The 20,945-nt window shown below is 34.2% G+C and overlaps 1 protein-coding gene across 2 annotated transcripts in view; it reads left to right on the top strand.

Moving 5' to 3' along the window:
* KMT2C (lysine methyltransferase 2C) overlaps window positions 1-20,945 on the top strand; it is a 276,338-nt gene that overhangs the window by 169,185 nt on the left and 86,208 nt on the right. For both annotated transcript variants that reach the window (XM_073887521.1, XM_073887522.1), the window contains 7 exons: window positions 898-1,067; window positions 1,519-1,670; window positions 2,526-2,639; window positions 3,530-3,607; window positions 5,638-6,347; window positions 16,481-16,600; window positions 19,064-19,180. In XM_073887521.1, coding sequence (XP_073743622.1) covers window positions 898-1,067; window positions 1,519-1,670; window positions 2,526-2,639; window positions 3,530-3,607; window positions 5,638-6,347; window positions 16,481-16,600; window positions 19,064-19,180 — 1,461 coding nt within the window. The remainder of the gene's footprint in view (window positions 1-897; window positions 1,068-1,518; window positions 1,671-2,525; window positions 2,640-3,529; window positions 3,608-5,637; window positions 6,348-16,480; window positions 16,601-19,063; window positions 19,181-20,945) is intronic.

Genomic DNA, 20,945 nt, shown 5'->3' with positions numbered 1-20,945 from the left:
TCTGGAAAATTTCCTGAGTCCTACTCTTTTTTGATATTGACATTTTTTTGAAGAATAGAGTTCTTCCCCACATACCTGGGTTTTTTCCCACCAAATAGAACTTTTCTCACTTTGTCTTTTTGTCTGATACTTCTTCACACTTATATAGAGTTTTGCATTGTTGGTCAGAATACTGCCAAAGTGATGATGTGTTCTTGTCAGTGTGCCTCTGCTAGAGCACCTGGTGCTCATCTCGACCTCATAGGTGACGTGCATTCTAATAATTTGGTCATGCTGCTGTCAAATTGCTTCAGTTTTTTTTCCTCTCATAATTAATAAAACATTATATGAGAAGATATGTAAGACCATGTGAATATCTTGCTCCTCAAAATTTGGATTTTACTTTCACAGTTTCAGACTCCAAGTCATTTGGAGTGGGTCATGATAGCTCTTCATGATAATTCTTCATGAATTCTTGCTTTTAGTTTCTAAGCTACCTATACAAGCAAATGAAATAGTTTAGAAGCACCAGTTTGTTTTCACAGTCCAGAGTCGAGTAGTCTTATTCCACATAAGCTACTTTGCACATAAGCTACTTCCTGATTCTGGGATATGTTTCTTATTTGAAGTTTGGGTTGCTGTGTTCTTGGTTTTCTTCCTTCCCTATTTATGTTTTCTTGGATGTCTCTCGCCCCTATTTACATTTTCATGGAGGTTTTAGTGCAAATTGAATGATGTCACATCAGATGTTCAAAACACACTGCTTTTTCAAAAACATATACCCTAAATTAGTGTCATGAAAATTAAAGCTTAATGTATAATGTACAAATGTTTCATTGATTTCAGAAAGGTTCACACCAGAACTGCAATACAAATGCATAACAAACTGTTTTTGTTTTCATTTTTTCTGGTGTTTAGAATTGCAGAATATGTGTAGAGTGTGGCACACGATCTAGTTCTCAGTGGCACCACAATTGCTTGGTATGTGACAGTTGTTACCAACAACAGGATAACTTATGTCCTTTCTGTGGGAAGTGCAACCATCCAGAATTGCAGAAAGACATGCTTCATTGTAATATGTGCAAAAGGTAAGAAAATACAATTCTTCCATTGAGTTTTTGGTCAGTTTTCTTATCCATGTGATCATTTGTGCTACCATGTATCTTTGAGTTCCAAGCTTTTATCACTCTAATGATCCTCCGGGTACTGAGTTCTGTTAAAGATGAAATTAAATTACATATTTATGAGTCTGAAAGGCATAAGGAAGTGAATGGACGAAAGACCAGAAATGAGCATTAAGAGGGGAATGTAAGGAGAAATGGTTTAAAAATAAGGAAGTAAAAATACGTGAACACCTTTAATGACCTCTGAAGATGCCAATTTCTTTTCTAGAACCTTCACCAATTGCCAGCTTCTGTAACTTCTCGTCTGTCATCCTTAGCCCTTCGCATACCCAGTTGTCAGCAATTGCCTCTTTTTTCCCTGGATAGTAAATTGTCTAAATTAGAAAATTTTATTTAAATATATTTGTCACTGCAGGTGGGTTCATTTAGAATGTGACAAACCAACAGATCATGAGCTGGATTCTCAGTTCAAAGAAGAGTATATCTGCATGTATTGTAAACATGTAGCAGCTGAGATGGACCCATTACAGGCAGGTGATGAAGTGGAGATGACTGAAGTCACTGCAGGTAATCTTGAGAATTTTGGGGTTTTGTTTTTGTTGTTGTTGTTGGTGTTTTTTTTTTGATGTTGTGCCAACCAGTCTCCAATAAATTATTTTAGTAATGATGAGGGAATCCTGTGTATCAGGTCCCATCTTATTCTTAATTCCTCAGCCTTTAAGTATACATGTGATTTGGGTCATATCTGAATCTGATGGCTGACATCTGATCTAGCTACGCTCCAGCCCTTCTCCTAATAACTTGCATTCCAGGACTGATGTGCCTTACCAGTTGTATTCTTTGAGCAGCAGTGCAAGTTGTCAATGTTTGGCTGTATGACCTAGTTTGTACTTTATAACCTGGGTTCTTTCACTCCAAACAAATTTTAGTTTTATAATGTGCTTCTTAAATGTTAGTTCATATCTTTTGAGCCCAAAATTTTGTTTAGGTAATTTTAGTAGTATACTCTTGGTTGAAACATAATAAGTTTTTTGGTGGTAAAGAAAACAGACGGTCTTACAGATGGTTTTTCCTTTTCATCAATATGAATGGCAACTTTTATAAAGTCCTGTGTTATCTGTGAGAGGTTTAAGTAGACACATCTTAATTACTAATGCTTTGTTTCCAGGATACCATCAGTATACAGTTGTGGAATGTCCTTTTAAATAATATGTCAGTAACCTTTTAATTCTTAATTTAGATGTTTTTCCATCTACATCTAAAATGTAGATATATTTATGGTTGAAAATTTAAAAATGTGAAGAATTGATGGCATTTTGGGTGATAATTTACCCTCACTACAGCAAAGTAATAACTGTTGACATAGTTAACAAAAACAGAAAAACTTATTCTAAGCTAAAGAATAAATAATATTCTGTTAAGATTATAACAACGAGATGGAAGTTGAAGGACCTGAGAACCATATGGTATTTCCGGAGCAAGCAATTAATAAAGACATCAATGGTCAGGAGTCCACACCTGGAATTGTTCCAGATGGTAAGAATGTTTTTGATAATGGATATAATTTATTTTCTAAAGAAAATGTGTATATACAGTGAATATGTGAAATTTACTATATGTTTACTATCCTAAATAAAAATGAGCCACAATGTGTAGTCACTTAGGAAATTGTTTAGAGAGGAGCTTTCTAGTAAAATAACATTAGAAATTAATAGGGGAAAGGGCATATATATATTTATAGTTCAGTTGTAATCTAGACCTAATCATAAATACATACTTTGGGGGCCACGTGATTTTCATTAAAAAGCAATTTATTATTTTCTCTTTCTTTAGTTATACTTCTAATTACTAACTAGAGCTGTTATTGTGAGATGTTTCATGCTGAGATAATGAAAAATTTATTGTTTTAGATCGTCTCAGTGGTTCTGTTGAGGGTATTTCAGTTATTTCAGTGATATTTCAATTAAGCTTTTTGCAATGTTGATAATAGCTATTACTATACTTGAGGATGTGGAATTAATGAGATAAGGTTGGGGAAAAACTACTTATTAAATTTAATCTTGGGCTCATCTGACAGTATGGGATTTTATGTGAAATTTTATATAGATTGAGTGTATACACACAAAGCCTCAGATTGAGTTTCAGTTTTGTATTTAACAACTTTCACTAAAAGGTATTGCATAAGATTGAGGAAAAATAAGACAAAGCTAACTGTAACAATAAATCTTGTCATAGTGCATAATCAGATTCCTAATTTCATCTCCATACACTGCTTACTAATAACTAGTAACAGTGTGTTTTGTGCTTATATTGAGAATTGGCATTTGGTAGTAGGATAAAAAATCTTATTCAACTTACTATTGAGAGAGCAGTGTTAGAGCGATTTTGAGTCCTTGCTAGAGATTCCATAAATGTGTCGTTCACAGCAGTTCACATCCACACAGAAGAGCAGCAGAAGAGTAATCCACCAGAAAGTCTTGATACACATGGTCTTCTCATTTCTGGTAAGCATACTATCTAGTTTGGTTGAATTACAGCATAATGCTTTTATGACTGCTTTGCCGATTTGAGCCATGATCTATTAAGTTAATTTTTCAAATGAATTATCCCGAAGAACTATTTACTTTTGCCATATACACATTACAGTAATGAAATCTTTTAGTTAAGTGATCCTTTTCTTACAGAGAATCAGCATTGGATTTCTAAAGGAGGTTATAGTCTCTGTAGAGTTGCTAAATCAAATGTTCATTATTAAGTTAAAATCAGGGGCGCCTGGGTAGCTCAGTTGGCTAAGTGTCTGCCTTCAGCTCAGGTCATGATCAGGGGCCCTGGGATCAAGCCCCACGTCAGGCTCCCTGCTCGGTGGGGAGTCTGCTTCTCCCTCTGCCTCACCCCCTCTTTGTGTGCATGTGCACACTCTGTCTCTCTCAAATAAATAAAATTTTTGAAAAAAATAAGTTAAAATCATTATAGAAGACTAGTAGTAGAACATAATAGAACTGCTTGTGATGAAGAGCATGTTTACATTTGTATTTTAATACTTCCTGCCTAGTGTACAAAAATAATATACTTGTGGTCTGCATGTGTGCTGCACATTTTCTTTTCAGTGAGACTTGAGGTAATCGGTCTTCTATTAACCACAGTTTAGGCTTCATGTGGCATCAGGATAAGTTTTTTCACGTGAGTCACTCAAATGATGGCACTCATTATTTATATGTAATTTTCTGTTTTAAAAGTGTGTTTTTAAATCATTTTTTAAAGGATTTTATTTATTTGAGAGAGAGAATGAGAGACAAAGCATGAGAGGGAGGGTCAGAGGGAGAAGCAGACTCCCTGCTGGGAGCAGGGAGCCCGATGAGGAACTCTATCCCAGGACTCCGGGATCATGACCGGAGCCACCCAGGCTCCCTTTAATCATTCCTTTTTAATGTTAAGCTTTTTTGAAGCATTTTTTGTGTAAAAATATTTGGTATGATCAGATCTGTTATTTGATGGTTTTGTCTTTATCCTCAACTGTAGTCTTCCATGGAGTAGGAATGAAAGTTGGATTTCATTTTGATATCAGAACATAAAGTGCAGTCACCACAGTAAATAGTAAATGAGAAAATTAATAACTCTGTCAGTGTAACTTAGAAATTACCTTGATAGTATTTGAAATAAGTGCTTTTTATCCGGTGATCTTACCTGATAGAGCCATGTAGAACTCATGTAAATTGGATCTCTGACTTCTGTTTTCGGGCATGATTGGGTTAAAGGCTTAACACATTAGCACCCTGACTTAAAATTTACCAATTAGTGACTTTTGATATTTCTGATATCTAATTATGTTTATTGACTTGCTAAGCTTTGTTTAATTATTGATGATGAGGAAATACAAAGATTATATCAAAAATATATATGTTAGCAGGTACAGCTAATAAGTAAAATAAGTCTTCTCTCTGTGATGTTACTCATCTGAGTCTGCAGAATGAGTTTCAGTTATTTCAATGATACTTCATTTGAGTTGTTTACATCTGAGTGCCTGCTATTGCAAAATTGCTTTATATTCTAGACTAGTCTTTACTTTTTAACTTGGATACCTCATGTAAGATCACTGAGCCTCCTTTTTCTAGCTGTTGAAAGAGTATAACTTTGCCTACAAAATTGTAAATCTTTTTGTAAATGTTCAAATTGTAAAACATCATATATGTTCAATAGAATTATATTAGAAATTCTGTTTTGATATTTTTTACCAGAAACCACCTTAAACTCTGGAGATCCTATTAAGATGATGTTTTTATAGCTTTTCTGTTTTTATAGCAGATCACCTGATCTGTGACCAGTTCTGATTCATAAATCCTGGTGTATTTTGGTCTTTATTAACTTGATAATTGTTCTTTTTGGATAAATACCTTCTAAGTCAGGGTTTAACCATAAGTGTGCTTTGGAAATCCCTTGTCTCCCTTTCCCCTGCCCAAGCCTATTATTTTTAAGCCAGAAAATTAAATTTTAATTTATAGGTACATTAACATAACAAATATTCCAAATTTTGTAGAATCATCCCAAGATAAAGTGAATCCTGAAATGGAAAATCAGATTTCTCACGAAGTTGATAGTGACAAAATGGAAGTGTCTTCTAAAGTGATGCATATTTGTGAAGATCAAAATGAAAACAAAATGGAAGTGACAGAAAACGTTGAAGTCCGTACACACCAGATCATTGTGCAGCATGAGGACCTGCAGTTAGAGGAACCCAAAATGTTGGCGTCCACAGAAGAATCACAGCGTCCAAAATTCACCACTGAGTCTGCCCCTGTTCCACCAGAAACCGTAGTGTCCCCATGTAAGGAAAGTACTTCTTTATGTTCTAAGGAACAGTTGGCTATAGAAAGGGTACAAGAACAAATGGAACAGAAAGCAAGTTCTGAATCTTCCACTGCATTTATGGACTTTGAAATGACCCCTGCAATTGAGAGCTGTGTGAAAGGTGGTTTATGCCGAGAAGACAAATCTGTAAAATCTCCATCTGAGACGGAGTTGTCATTTGTGTCAGCAGCAGATGTAAGCAAGGCACATGTGTCTTCCTCTCCACTTCCTTCAGACTTGCCTTCCCAGGACATACTGCACACTTACCCTTCAACCCTCAATGCTTCTGTTGGAAACATTATGCCAACAACCTATATCTCAGTCACTCCAAAAATCGGCATGGGTAAACCAGCTATTACCAAAAGAAAATTTTCTCCTGGTAGACCTCGGTCCAAACAGGTAGGGTGATTTTAATGATATAGACAGAAAAATCTGTTGGAGCAATTATATAAAATAAGGCGTACGTGGAACTTTGGAGGGTAATTTTTCCTGATTTCAGGTAGAACTTAGATGTAATGTTTAATGTTGACCAAAGTGTTTTGGCCAGGTTGTTTTTTTTTTTTTTTTTTTTTTTTTAAAGCTGTAATGAAGACTAATTTATTAAAGTTAAAGTGATCTTATTCAGAATTTCCACTTAGTTGGAACATACCAATGCAACCTATTTGATTACAGTTTCTAGTAGAAAACACCTAAATTTTTAAATTCTATGCCACAGTAATAATAGAGCTTTAAACAGTGAAGTTTTAGGTATATTGTAACTGACGTTTATTTTTCCCCTCTACAATATTTGTTTATTGATATTATTTGTCTATATTTTTAACTGTTTAAGCATCAAAATTTACTAAGGGAGTTTTTCATGGTGGGTTTTTCTTAGTTTGATTTTTCTTTTAATTGCTAACTTCTTTGTGATCCCCCCCAACCTAGGACTTATTTCAGTGTTCTTATGGAAAAGTCTTAGAATTGCATTGTTGATCTTTAGGAAGTGAGGGGAATTCTTCCCATGACCTAAGTAGTGTGGATTCTACCCTTTAAGGGTAAGTTCCAGTTCTTTTTTAGTGGGATTTAAACTAACCAGAAGACAAAGTGAGATGCTATAGCTAATATTTATTCTACAAAATTTCTATTTTCTGAAGTTCTTATAAAATGGCAAGATATCCAACAGTGCAGTGTTTAGTCGCAGTGGTAATCTGAAGTTTCGCGTCTCATGATTTAAATTGCTTCCAGTGATTAAAGTTTGACGTTATAGGAGTAGTATCATCTTGATCATCCAATTTTGGAATCCAAAGAGAAGTAGAAAAATAGAATTTTATTTTAATGTGAGACTTAGTTTCCTCTAAATTCCAGATATATTTTATTCTCTGAAGACAGGAAGTTACACACCAGAGGCAAAGTAATTGCCTCATGGGGGAGAACTATTTCTGTGTGGCAAAGACATATGCAGTAAACTAAGACACTCCTTCCTATATGCCTTTCTCTAAGTATTTTCCATGATACTTATTTTATATTCTACCAAGAGAGGGTTTTCTTCTCAAACCAGTTCTCCTCCCTACTCTTGTTTTCTTTTTTAAAAATAATTGTTAAGTAACAGTTACGTGGTTTTGGCTCTGAAAAAACTTCAGCAATGGAAATTTGAATCTCAAATTTAATTTTGATTCAGATATTTACATTCTTTTAAAGATACTGCATCATAAATATTCCTGTCAAATTTTACTATATAGAGACTTCTACTCCAACTGAGAAACCATTAGGATTATTTTCCTGTTGACTTAATGTTCTAAGATTTATGTGCATATGAGTCTGAGTGTGTGTTAATGTGTGTGTGTGAGAGTGTCTTCCAGGTTTATCCCATTTTATATGACCCATGTCCTAATATTTGTTATTGCCTCTGCTGTATTCTCTTTCAATTCCCAATTCTGGTAGTATTCTATTTTCTGTTGCCATTGTCTCATTATTGCTTCATAATTGCTGCTAATCTCATAAACAGTTCATAGGCATGTTTAACCTTTTAGCTTGGTTTTAGTTGTGTAGCAAACAGCCTTCACTTGGTGATGCATAGCTTGCTGATGTACTGCTGTTTTTGTGGAGAGTATGAATTGGGTAGAACAAGACAGCTCTTTTATTTTTTATCATTGCTGAGGTACTGAGGTCGTAACTTCCAGGGAATATTCCAGTGTATATCTTTGTGTTGGAAATCCTGAAGTCTGTTACTCTGTTATATGAGTTTCTTTGATGTCAAGAATTCCTGTGTTATATCTTTAGGTTTGTGTTTATTTTGCATATTCTTGGTAGTGGGGACTGGGTATAAAATGAGATGGATGTTCATGGCAATGATTGTGATATAAGCAAGATTCTTTGGTGTTCAGCTGTGTTTTGATTGTTAACAGTAGTGTTTCCATATTTTGTTGAAGGTTCTCTGGTCTTGACCAGTATAGTGAAGACTATCCTAACCAAAGAACTGCGCATTTCATTGATTAAATTCTTTTTCACAGTCGTCAGATCTTTATGTTCATCTCAACAAAACATCTCATGTTTTCTAATATTATGTGAGCTTTTCTAAAGAATTCGCTTAGAAATTAAATGAATAATTAGAAACAAAATCTGGAAGCTTAAATTTGAGGTGTCAGCTAATGATTGGATTATTGAATGTTTTTTGGAGAAAGGAGTTAGCCAGTAGAAGGGTAAGCCTTTACTGTCTAAGAGAAATATAAGGCAAGCCTCATAGATCTAATTTAAAAATTTCTAGTAGTCCCACTTAAAAATAAGCAGGTGAAATAAATTTTAATGTTTTAACTTAATATATTAAAAATATGTTAGTATTTTATATATTTATATATATTTATTTTATATATTATATATAATATATATTTTATATATAATAAATTGTATGATAAATATATGTAGTATAACTATATAAATAATTATATATAATTCATATATAACTATAATATATAACATATATAAACAATCATATTATGTATATAATACAATTATTAATGAGATCTTTTACATTCACTTTTCATGCTAAGTGTTCAAGATCTGGTTTCCCACCATATACATTAGAAGTACTTTGTAGTCTCATGACTAATGGCTACCTTATTAGACAATGCAAGGGCAAGCTTTTTTTTTTTTTTTTTTTTTAGATTTTTAATTTATTTTTTGACAGAGAGCAAGAGAGGGAACACAAGCAGGGGGCATGGGAGAGGGAGAAGCAGGCTTCCCGTGGAGCAGGGAGCCTGATGCCGGGCTTGATCCCAGGACCCCAGAATCATGACCCGAACAGAAGGCAGACGCTTAATGACTGAGCCACCCAGGCACCCCAAGGGCAAGCATTTTTAAAAACAGGAAGATTTTAGTTCCAGAAGGAACTACATTTGAAAAGAAATACCAACTGAATTTAAGAGTGATAAATTAAGAATGGTGCTGAAGTAGAAATAGTCTACAACCTCCAATTGCTCATAGGACACATTTTTAAGTGAATGATAAAAACGATTTGTTGTAGCAACAATTCACTGTGTATTTTCAATGTGTAATAGATTATCAATATAGAAGTCATACATATGTACACATATGTTCATGTTCTTTTGTATATACACATATAAGTACATATATATGAGTATGTGTGTAGTGATACTAGAGTATGGATGGGTATATAAATCACTATTCTGAGTTGGAGATATCAGGACACAGACCATGGAATCTGTACAGGATTATTTTCCCTTTAGAAGTGATTAATCATTCAAGTTTAGTGTTTTATATTACACTTTTTATATGGAAGAGTTTTGGTGTTATTTATACTATATTCTTCATGAGATGTTTCAAATATATCTCAGATGTATGCTTCAAAACTTTACTGTGGGAACAGTAAGGTAAGTTTTTCTGATGGTTGTGGATAGAAAAAGTTTCTTTTTCTTGTTTTCTTCCTCATTTCAGACACAGGATTTCACAAAGATAAAGAGGAAGAATATAGACATGATAGGTATAGTAGGAGAAGGAAATTGGTGGAGCAATGACAGGGAGCCAGCCAGTTGGACATGGTTTCATATAAATTGTCCCAGTGAACAGTTGGGATTTCTTTCTTTCATCCTTTATTGAAGTTATTCATTTGTATATATTTTAGTGTTTCTTTTTTTTAGTATTTTTATGGGTATATCCACTTTGGACCTTAGGTATAGAAAAGTCATTATTGGCCAACTGCATGTTATAATTGCCTGGAGAGCCTTAAAACATATCAGTGCAATGACCCCATCCTACAATTAAAACAGCCCTACAGTCTTCTTTCATTTTAGCCCTGGAAGTAGAGTCCTGAATTAGGGAAATGTGCTACTCATTGTTACCTGTATGCATACGACTTACTACAAGAAATGATTCTTAAAAAGCAGTGGAAAATAGCATGGAAACATTTTTTATTTCAGCATATCAAATAACAGTGTTTTTCATTTTCTACTTATTTCTCTCATTCCACAGTTGTATTTATCCATTTTAATTTGGAAATTCTGAGATAATAGTAATTTCAGCCCATCTTCTGTTATTTATCCTATTTGTATCAGTTTATTTTATGGAAAAATATTTCATATAATCACATGACTGTGCTCTGTGCTCTGCTTTAGACACTTATGTACTAAGTGCTTTCATGATAGTATTGAAAGAGGTTTATTAAACCTATGAAATATGTTTTATTGAAATATTAAATATTTCAATGAAATTTCATAAAAATAAACTTAAGTACTCAACTGTATTTTGAAAACTTTCAATTCTAGGAAGTTTTTCATTTTTGATTTTACCTTTCCATCATTTTTTGTTGCTAAAATCATGTATATGGAAACCGTAGAAATTTCCATTAAGTTCTAAGACTGAAATTTATTGAGGGGTTCTCAAAGTGAAATTTCTTCAGTATAGTAGGTTTCCAAGGATAGTACTTCATTAGATCATAACCACTTTTCCATTACATTGTCAAGTGGATATTTATTAATTTAACTAATTTTATTATGAACCATAGAATTTTATGACATACTTGCTTACTGCAATAGCATTTTGAATGAAGTGTTTTGAGTTAACAGATCAGTTTCATAATCTATTCTTGTGAGAGAAGAACCTCCAAGGTGGCGAGCTGTAGAGGATTGTAGTTTTATTAACAATTAATTACAAGTAAGCACTTTCTTTCTTTTTTAAAATAGTAGACACCATTTCTAGTTTGTAAACAAAAATCCTTAAGCACTGTTGATTTTTTAAATTTTTGTTTTGTTTTTAAGGTTAAAAAAAGGCATATCTATAAATCGTACTGTCCAAATAAGGAGAGGTTTAGTTCTTGTTAAATTATTTCATATCCAGTTTTTAATTAAAATGTTTGAATTTTGAAGCATTGCTTGATATAACTTATACACGGTGGTATTCACTAAAAGGAAAGAAATTACCCTGTGTAGTTTTAATTGTCCCTTCTTGGATACCTATTAGGTAAGGTAAAACCTACATTTCTTATACTTTGTCTTAGAGCCTATTAAAGGTTTCATTAGTAAACAGATAACACATTCTGTATTCTTTACGGAGAATAAAAGATGCACTGTAGTTGCCCAGAGTGATTTTCCACTTATAGTCTAGTCTAAATACTATGCTGCGTTTTTAAAAAGTGACTTTTAAGAAGTACTTTGTATTGTTTACATCAGTTCTTCCTGTAACTGATACCAGGAAAGATTGGTTACTATAAATTCAGCGTGCGCATTTCCATAGTGCAATTACTTGGATTCAGATCCTTATTTTCAATTATTGTCTGGGTGACACTAAGCACGTTACCTTGCCAACTGTCTTGTTTCTTCATCTGTAAAACTACCTCTTAGGGTTGATGTTGGAATTTAACAATAACACGTATATAGCACCTGACACCTAGCAAGTGGTAGTGCTGCCCTGCTTGCCTTTTTGAATTGCAGAGTAATGCATATATTCTGTGACAATGACAACTTGAGGAGATAATCGTCCTGTATTAAACGTAGCTCGGGAGAACCAATCAGATCGACTGATAATTACTTGTACTGAAATGTGCCAATGAAAATAGCTGTAGGCCTTGAGTGAGTCAAATACTGGACACAGTAAATACAGTATGTAGTAGGTTTCTTGAGTTCAAAGCCAAGTAATGGCTGCACAGATTTTGGAACTGAACAGCCTATTAATTATACTGTGTGTGGTATGTCCTGCAGGAGAGGAAACCCAGGGTACTATGGAAAAGTAGAGGGGGTGAGAGGAAACTCAACTCAGACTTGCATGCTGTGCAGCTAAAGTCCAAGAAACACTGCTCTAAATTGCTGAAAACCTGTAGTTTTAAACCTAAAAAGTTTCTAGCCCTCTGGGGTGGCAAGCTGTGTACACATAGAGATCAGAAGCATCCCTTTTCTCTTGGTTTCCTTGTGCCTATTGTGATATTTCCGAAGCTGTTCTAAAACCATTGCCAGCACCAGCCAAATTCACATTCCTAAATTATTGAAGGCTAAAGCTGGTAACAGCTGTTTTTGTCTTTTTATAGCATCTTATCAAAGCACTATCAGGACTAAATTTCTTGTTCCATTTGATGTTGAACTCAGTTTTGTATGTGAGACTTATTTATGTGAAAATAATTCTCTAAGTCATAAAAATGAGTTGTTTGCTGTTGTGGCTGTAATTTACATGAGTGAATGTACATACCGAAAAGGAATTATAAATGCTTAGGTTTTCTGTTTCTCTTGCTGATTGTCCTTTCTGCTCTCTCTTCATCATTTTTGCTTTCTCTGAATCAGACTTACCCTTCAGTAGCAACCTTGGTTTCACAGAGCATGTTGGGAGGGGCTGGACCTGAGGGAGGATGACTTGCGGGTGCAAAGTCTGCCCAGGAGACACCAAACCTCTGGCTCCTCTGAAACTTTTTCGGTAGATTGGGATGCTGTTGGGCTCTAATTATGACCTTGATCATATTTAACAGCCAGCAACCAACAGGATTAGGCTTCTAATAATAGAAAGTTGACCTTAATATCCTTTTCTCCACTTGCCATTATTGTTTCCATTTTCCTATCCCACAGCCCTTGTAACAGCTGTATAATTTACCAGGTTGATAAATTTACCTGAGAAGTTGGCCTCAGGTAGAAAGAAGCATAATACCAACTTTAAACAGGTTTTGGGTTCAATAATTATTGTTAGAATCTAATTGAATCTCAACCTAGTAGTAGTTTTTTTTTTAAGTTTCTATAGGATTTGATAGTAAGTTGCTTCTCTTTAGCTCTCTTTACAACTTAGTTTCTTGATGGCTACATTTTGAACGCTTTTGTTTTTAATTCATTATAGTTTAAGAGTAGCAGTGCATTGGATGGGTGGGTAATTTTTTTTAAGGTAAGGAAATTCAGGAATGTAGGCTATATCTGTTGGGGGAATTAGTATGTTTCAAAGTACAATGCTTATTGATGCATTTATTCATCTGAAAAAACATGCCCAGTGGAAAAAAATAGGCATTCAATAAGCACTGAATAGAATGCTTAACGTAGCAGTGAACAAAAAGAATGGTCTTTTCTCATCAAGCTTCTAGTCCAATGGCAACAAATAAATGTAAATGTAGTAAGTATAAATTCAAGTGTAACAACAGTGTAAACCATGTTTCAGTAGACAGGGGAGCTGACCTCTGAATTGTCTATGTAAATTCTTTTTCATCAAAGCTGAGATCTGTAGGATAATTTATAACTAAAGTTGATAATTATAGCTGTATATTAGTTTTAAGGTCTAAAGAATATATTAGGTAATTTTTTCATTGTCAAAACATCTAAGTATAATCATAATTTTTCTCCAGTTCCTATAAAATTGCACACAATCTATCTTCCAATGTCTTACAATAATATAGTTTTTAAAATTCATAATGTAATTACCCAAGCTTTTATTATATAAGTTCTTCATAGCAGTTGAATGGTTTTCTAATTATTCCTGAAATGGCATCCATACATTCTTGATCTATGGAGCCCTTCATTTTGTTCATCCATGTTCTATGAAGTGTAAATGTTTTTAAAATTAGACACAATTTTGGCATCAAAGCTAACTTTTAAATTATGGTGAATAACATATTATCTGAGAGTATGACTTTTTATAATATGTTTTAAGAGCTTTCTCCTGACATAACATTAAATTATCCACCAAAAGGAATTTTATCAGAGAAAAACCAATGGAAACCTTGAGAGAACTAAATTTAGGTATCTCTTGCCCCCATTCTCTACCAGTAGATAATCAGAAACAGTAAAACATAAGACCCCAAATTTCAATCAGTGAGAAGATGCAAAACATGTAAGGTAGAGGATAGTTCAGCTGGAGCGCTGAAGAAAGGCATCTTTGATGAGGAAATGTCTGAGCCCGTATGTGGAGAAGCCATCCTTTGGAGAGTTGCAGTTGTCCAGAGTCAGTTAGCCCCCCCAGTGGTGAAGAGCTTGGCATGTTTGAAGGAAACCAGGGTAGCGGGGACATACCAGTCATGAGAGAGGGCCGCAGGATGCGGTTGGAAAGAGGCGGTGGGAAAGGTTTGAAGTAAACTAAATGCACCGAGGAGCTGTTGGAAGGGTTTGAAACAAGGTAGTGTCTTGCTTGATCAGATTTACATTTTTGCCAAGTCCTTCTGGCTGCTGTGTAGAGGAGGGCTTGAGGGGGTTGCGGGGTAGGGAGATTGAGTACTGATTTACTGATGGTTTGGATTGAAGGAGTGGCAGGGGAGAATGATGAGGGAAGAGAACAGATGACTCCCCATTTTCTGACTTGAGGTCTGGAATCTGTTTCTGAAGAGGGGGAAGATTGTGAGACGGAACTGGGTAAGGGAGAGATTTTAGGTGTGGTTAAGTTGTGAGGTTTGGTGTGACAGAATGGACGTGCTAAGGAGGAAGTTGAAAACCATACTAACTTCTGCAAGAACATGTTGGAACTAGAAATGTGAATTTGGGAGACAACAACGTTCAGGATGGTGTTTATAGCCTTTATGATAGATCATACCATTTAGGAAGAGACTACACAGAAAGGAACATTGTCCCGGCCTCAGCCCTGGGAAACACTGGAGCTTTGGAGGTCTGGTGGAGGAAGGGCATGCATGGGGGACAGAAAGGTCAGCAAGGAATGGCAGAGAAACATTCACAGGTGTGCTGCTTTGAACCCAACAGAACTGTATGGTGACGTTGACAGTTGGAGTACAGTGAGAATAGAGAAATGACCACTGGCAGCAATACAGGTTACCCAGAGACCCTGGATGCAGCAGGAAAGACATAGGCATAGATGCAAGTTGATCTGACACTGGGAAAGCGAGGTAATTTACCTGTCAGTAAAATCAGGACAGCCATTCACTGAGCTTGAGGGTAGGTTAATTAAAAGTGAAACCAGGCTCTTCCTTGGGTGGTTTTTCTCAAAATACTGTTATTGCATTAATTATCTGCTCCCCAAAGTGTAGTCAAACTCTAATTCTGGTTGATTATTTAAATTCCTGGTGGTAGTTTTATGTGATTCATAGACTACTACTTGTTAGTTTGATAATATTCTAGAAACCTGGTAAGTACTGTGTTTCTTAAGTTTGGGTCATTTAAGTGGTAAAAGTTACAGCATATGGTATGGAATTGCCTAATTCAAAATAGGTTCTTTATTGTTTGACATTTGTTCTGTGTTTTTCTTTAAAATATTATCTTTGTGAAGTAGACCTTTTTATTTATGCTGCTTAGCGTCTTCATCAGATTAGTTCAGGTTAATGCTGAATGTGGTTATTAAGAAGTAAAATGTCTTACTTTCATTTTAACTATTTTAATAAGATACTGTTTCTTGTACAAATAACCAAGTATCTTAGGCATTTTAATTTGCAAATTTAGGACAATTTGCTTTAACCTTTTCCACTGTACAAATTAGTCCCCTGGATATAATCTAAGGATGATAGTTCCCTAAATAAAAATAAAAACCGAAACTACAACTAGTGGTTACTGGAAGGAAGAGTAGTTAAATGCTAGGATTATAACTGATATCTACATCTTAAGATTGCAGACTAACTTTCCACAATTTAAAGTGAACGTGTCTATCAATTACTCATGTTGCTGATTGCATTTGTTTGCCTACTGCTTTGGTTGTTTATAGCAGTAGGTGTACGTATGTAACGTTCTTTAAGGTTATTTCTCTTTTCCAGGAGAGTGATAGTTGTTAGAGGAAATAATCCCCAAATAGTTTCTTATATAAAGTATTAATTCTTAGAGTTTAATTGACTTTTATTTATGTTTTGGTTCTATAATTGAAGTTCATGAGTCAGTGTTGATGTCCTATAAACCCTAATTCCCAGTATGTTTCATTGTACTGATGTTTCCATCTGAATAAAATACTTAATGTAAATTGTAGCTGCAAACATTTAAGTATAAAATCATTGTAAGCCATAAGCTTCTTGTCCCTATCTTGAAGCAATTTGTCCTAAATTTCCATACGTCTGCATTTGTTTTTGCTGTTCTAAAATTCCTCAGTTGCTGGCTTTGACCTTTTACGTTGCTGAGTTTTATACATCTATTTTCTCACCTGCCATATCCTAGGGGGCTTGGAGTACCCATAATACAGTGAGCCCACCTTCCTGGTCCCCAGACATTTCAGAAGGTCGGGAAATTTTTAAACCCCGGCAGCTTCCTGGCAGTGCCATTTGGAGCATCAAAGTGGTAAATAAAATTGCATTTACATTCATATATCATTTCTTTCTAGTTGGTTTTGTCCAAGTAGAAGTTAAGAATTAAGCCTTTCTTTTCTAGATAAATAGTTCAGATTCCAGAGCCACTTTTTTAATCTAAAAATTTTAGTATGAAGAGTCAGCATGGAAAAAAAAATCTGGATTAGAAGGAAGTTATATTGCAATTTTACATGACTGATTTTAAGTGTGAATTTTTAATAACTTCTTCTTATGGTTGCTTTCTTTTATGCTGTAATTACCAGTGTTTCTATGGGAGAAAATCCTTGTCACATAGGCTATAAAGTAATTTAGGACTTGCTCATTCATGATAATCATAAAATTTTGTTGCTTAGAAAAGAACAAAAGGAAACTACACTAATCTATTATGTGCTAATGGAGAAGAAATACCAGAATCACAGCAGATTTCACTGTCTGTGTTAATAACCTCACAATTACAGGGCCTCTCTCTCATGTCATTGATGGAGGACTCTGCTAGTTCTTGAAGTAAGTTAGGTAGTCTGATGCATTTTAGAGGGTAAAAAATTAATTTGAAAAGTATTAATCGTCTGAGAAGTTAAAATATTTTACTACCTAGAGAAGATAATTTTCTTCATCTTCTGTATTTAATATTCTGGAATAAGGCTGTTTATTTTAGACTAATCAGGGATTTCAAAGGAGTTCTCAATTCTACTTTCTTATTTTCTATCACTATTAGAACTTTTTCAGCTCACTCTGATACGCAAGGTGTTGAAAGTAGAGATAGTTGGTTTAAGAGTATAAAAGATGTTTTGACAATTTTGTAGCAAATACCACCAATTTTCACTTATTCTCATCTGTGTCTTTAGATGCTGGGGAAAACTAGATTATTATAGTCCTGATTTAATAATTGACTTAACTTTAAAAAAAATCTTTCCTACTTAATCAACAGGAAGACTATCCAGTTCAATCCTCCCTATCCTTTGTTCAAAAAAGCACAAGAGATCTAAAAAAGAGCAGTTTAAGAGAACAAGGAGATGCAATTTGTAATTATCAACACTGAAGGGAAGAAAAGATTACCCCCTTCCTTTTTGTTCATGTGTATTTGTTTTATGCTCACATTATAACCATAAATTATCAACTTGGAAACTGTTGTGCTAAATAGGTAACGAGTTCAGCATTTCAGACTACAATAAAAATGCTGTCAGTTGAAAATGTGACATTATTATTTAACTTACTATGGGAAAAAAATCAGGATTTTCCTGATTATTTTAATAATTTTAGATACACAGAATATTATAAATATGTGTTGATGTCAGGCTTTTTCAGAAAGTAATACATGAGTTGGAGTATAAACAACAAAACAACAATAACAACCCTAGTATTTATTTGTTAGAATATCAGAGAATTTAACCTGTTTTCCTGTAGAATATTTTTGTGTGTTGGGTAAAAATTCAGATCAGTTATTTGCATTTCAAGTAATTATTATCCAGTTAAAGCAAGCTTTTTGCCTTTTTATCAGCTTTCCTATAAACTTTAAATACATTATCCTCTAAATACTGTGGTAGAGTGAGGTACACCTGTTGAGTTCATACAGATAGCTATTGAATAGTAGGGGAAGTGACAAATTTAGTGACAGGAAAAATACTTTTGTACACTAGCAAAAATTAGCTTTCATGCAGTGTAGTAGCATTGCAGAATACTGGTTAAGAATGTGGACACAAGTCAGAGTTGCTAGCTCTAGACTTTGGACAAGTTACTTTTTTTTTTTTTTTTAAGATTTTATTTATTTGACAGAGACACAGCGAGAGGGGGAACACAGTGGGAGAGGGAGAAGCAGGCTTCCCGCGGAGCAGGGAGCCTGGTGCAGGGCTTGATCACAGGACCCTGGGATCATGACCTAAACCGAAGGCAGACGCTTTACGACTGAGCTATCCAGGCGCCCCTGGACGAGTTACTTTTTTATCCCTCAGTGCTTTTATTTCTAAAATGGGGATAATAAAATAGTACTAACCTTATGAGATAGTTGTGAGTAAAAAGTGCTTAGACCAGTATACAGTCAGTACTCAATATATGTCAGCTATTGCTATAATTACTGAGAGAACAGTTAGTGAGTCTTTCCTTATACTTGCTCTATATTGAATATAAATTGGATGGAGTTAGTGGCTGTTGAGCCACCTAGAATGTAGGATTAGGAAGTGGAAAAATTAAGGCCAAAGTTTGCTGGTATAGGGCATTCACAAAACAGACCTAACATTTGATTCTAAGATCATAGGCATTTTATGTTTATACTTTTTAAGTTGCATAATACGTGTTGAAAGATAAAAATAAGCCTGGTCTTTTAATATTTATCATCTAATAAGAATAAGAGAGAAGCAAGTATTTGTGTAAAATTTAATACAATGTTTTATCTCACATTGGATTTAAACATTTTTTTGGACTTTTGCAGAATGCTGATTTTTCCTTATCTGTTACGTAGGGCCGTGGGTCGGGATTTCCCGGGAAGCGGAGACCCCGTGGTGCAGGATTGTCAGGACGAGGTGGCAGAGGCAGGTCAAAATTGAAAAGTGGAATTGGGGCAGTTGTGTTACCTGGGGTAAGGCTCATTTCTCATATCCTTTATCTTTGCTATAATCCTTAATTTGTTGACTGATGATGATAATCTCATTTGTAAAATTGTTAGATTGTAAGAGTCACATAAATAAGCCCAAATTTTTATTTTACTCTACTTCTGCCTTTTTTTTAAACTTTTAAACTTAATATTTTATGTTTCCCATCTTCTTTTCTTACCTTCCTCTTTGACTCTGATCTTTATATAGCAACCATTCCCAAAAGTATATATGTAATATATTTGCTCCTTTATTTTTTATAAAAGCAAACTCCTGTTACATTATTGAGCTTATTTGAAAAACTTAACTTGATGTTTTAAGTTTTTTATTATAATACGGCTTACAGAAGAAACTGGAAATATTGCAGATTACTACATACTCTAAAAATGTTGAAAATTTTATGCCTATCTTTGATATATTTTAATTCAAGATTGATAAATATTTGCTCATTGGCATGTATATGAGGCTTTAATTGTGTATTGAAAAAAGTGTGTATTTGGCAAACAGTGGCAGATATTTCATGTGGTAACTTTATACTATTTTACCAAAATCCTGTTTTTCAAAGTCTAATCGTCATTTTAAGTTCAGGAGACTAGTGGATTGTTTCGTTTGTGCCATAGTTTGTATGTCTATTCACTTACTAAAGGATATTGTGGTTGCTTCCATTTTTTGGCTGTTAAAAACAAAACTGCAAAAAATAGCCTGCTATGAACTTTTATGTTTAAGTCTGTATGTGGACATATGCTTTGTTTTCCCATGAATAAATATCTAGGAGTGGAATGGCTGGAAACATGGTAGGTGTATGCTTAGCTTTTTAAGAAGAGTCTGCTTTCTAAGTTGGGTGTGACAGTGTATGTTTGCAAGAGTGCATGAGATTCCTGTTTCCTCCATATACTCACCTGTGCTTGCTGTGGTTAGTCTTCATTTCAGCCACTGTAGCAGGTATGTTAATAATACCGCATTTGCATTTGTCTCAACAACTAATGATGTTGGCACATTTTTAGGTGCTTATTTGTATATTTCTTTGATAAAGTCACTCTTCAGATCTTTAGTATATTTTAAAAATTTGAATAGTTTTTTAACTTACTGAGTTTTGTATTTTCTTTATGTATTTTCTTTTATGTACTTTCTTTTGTATTATCTTTATTTGTATTCTGGACATGTTGTAAAGAACTTGTTTGGGACAGCAAATGTTTTAATTTTGATGAAGTCCCATTTATTAATTTTTTTCTTTTATGATTGTGCTTTTGATGTCAGAAATAATTGCATAACCCAAATTTACAAACATATTCTGTGATTTCTTCTAGAAGTTTTATGGTTTTAGGTGTAACTTTTAGCGTATGATCCAATTTGAGCTAATTTTTATGATACGAATATAGATCGAAGATCATATTTTGAATATCCAGTTGTTTGAACACCATTTCTCTGAATTGCCTTTGTATCATTCTTAAAAATTAGCTATCTATATATTTGTGAATCTAATTTTGGAATCTCTGTGCTATACTATTGATCCATTTCTCCATCTTTAGGCCCATACTATACTATATTGACTATTTTTACTTTATAACTACTATTGAAATCAAACAATTAGTTTTCCTTTTTTTTTTTTTTAACCTTTTCAAAGTTGTTTTGGCTATCCTAAATCTTTCATGTTTCTATATGAATTTTACCATTGGCTTGTCAAGTTGTGCAAATAAGCCTGCTAGGATCTTGATTGGGTTTGCCTTCAAACTATAGATCAATTTGGGGGAA

Source organism: Callorhinus ursinus, unplaced genomic scaffold, assembly GCF_003265705.2.
Source record: "Callorhinus ursinus isolate GAN/ISIS: 27379988/994484 unplaced genomic scaffold, GSC_fseal_2.0 scaffold80, whole genome shotgun sequence".
NCBI classification, from domain to species: domain Eukaryota; kingdom Metazoa; phylum Chordata; class Mammalia; order Carnivora; family Otariidae; genus Callorhinus; species Callorhinus ursinus.
This window is presented reverse-complemented; position numbering and strand designations above follow the sequence as displayed.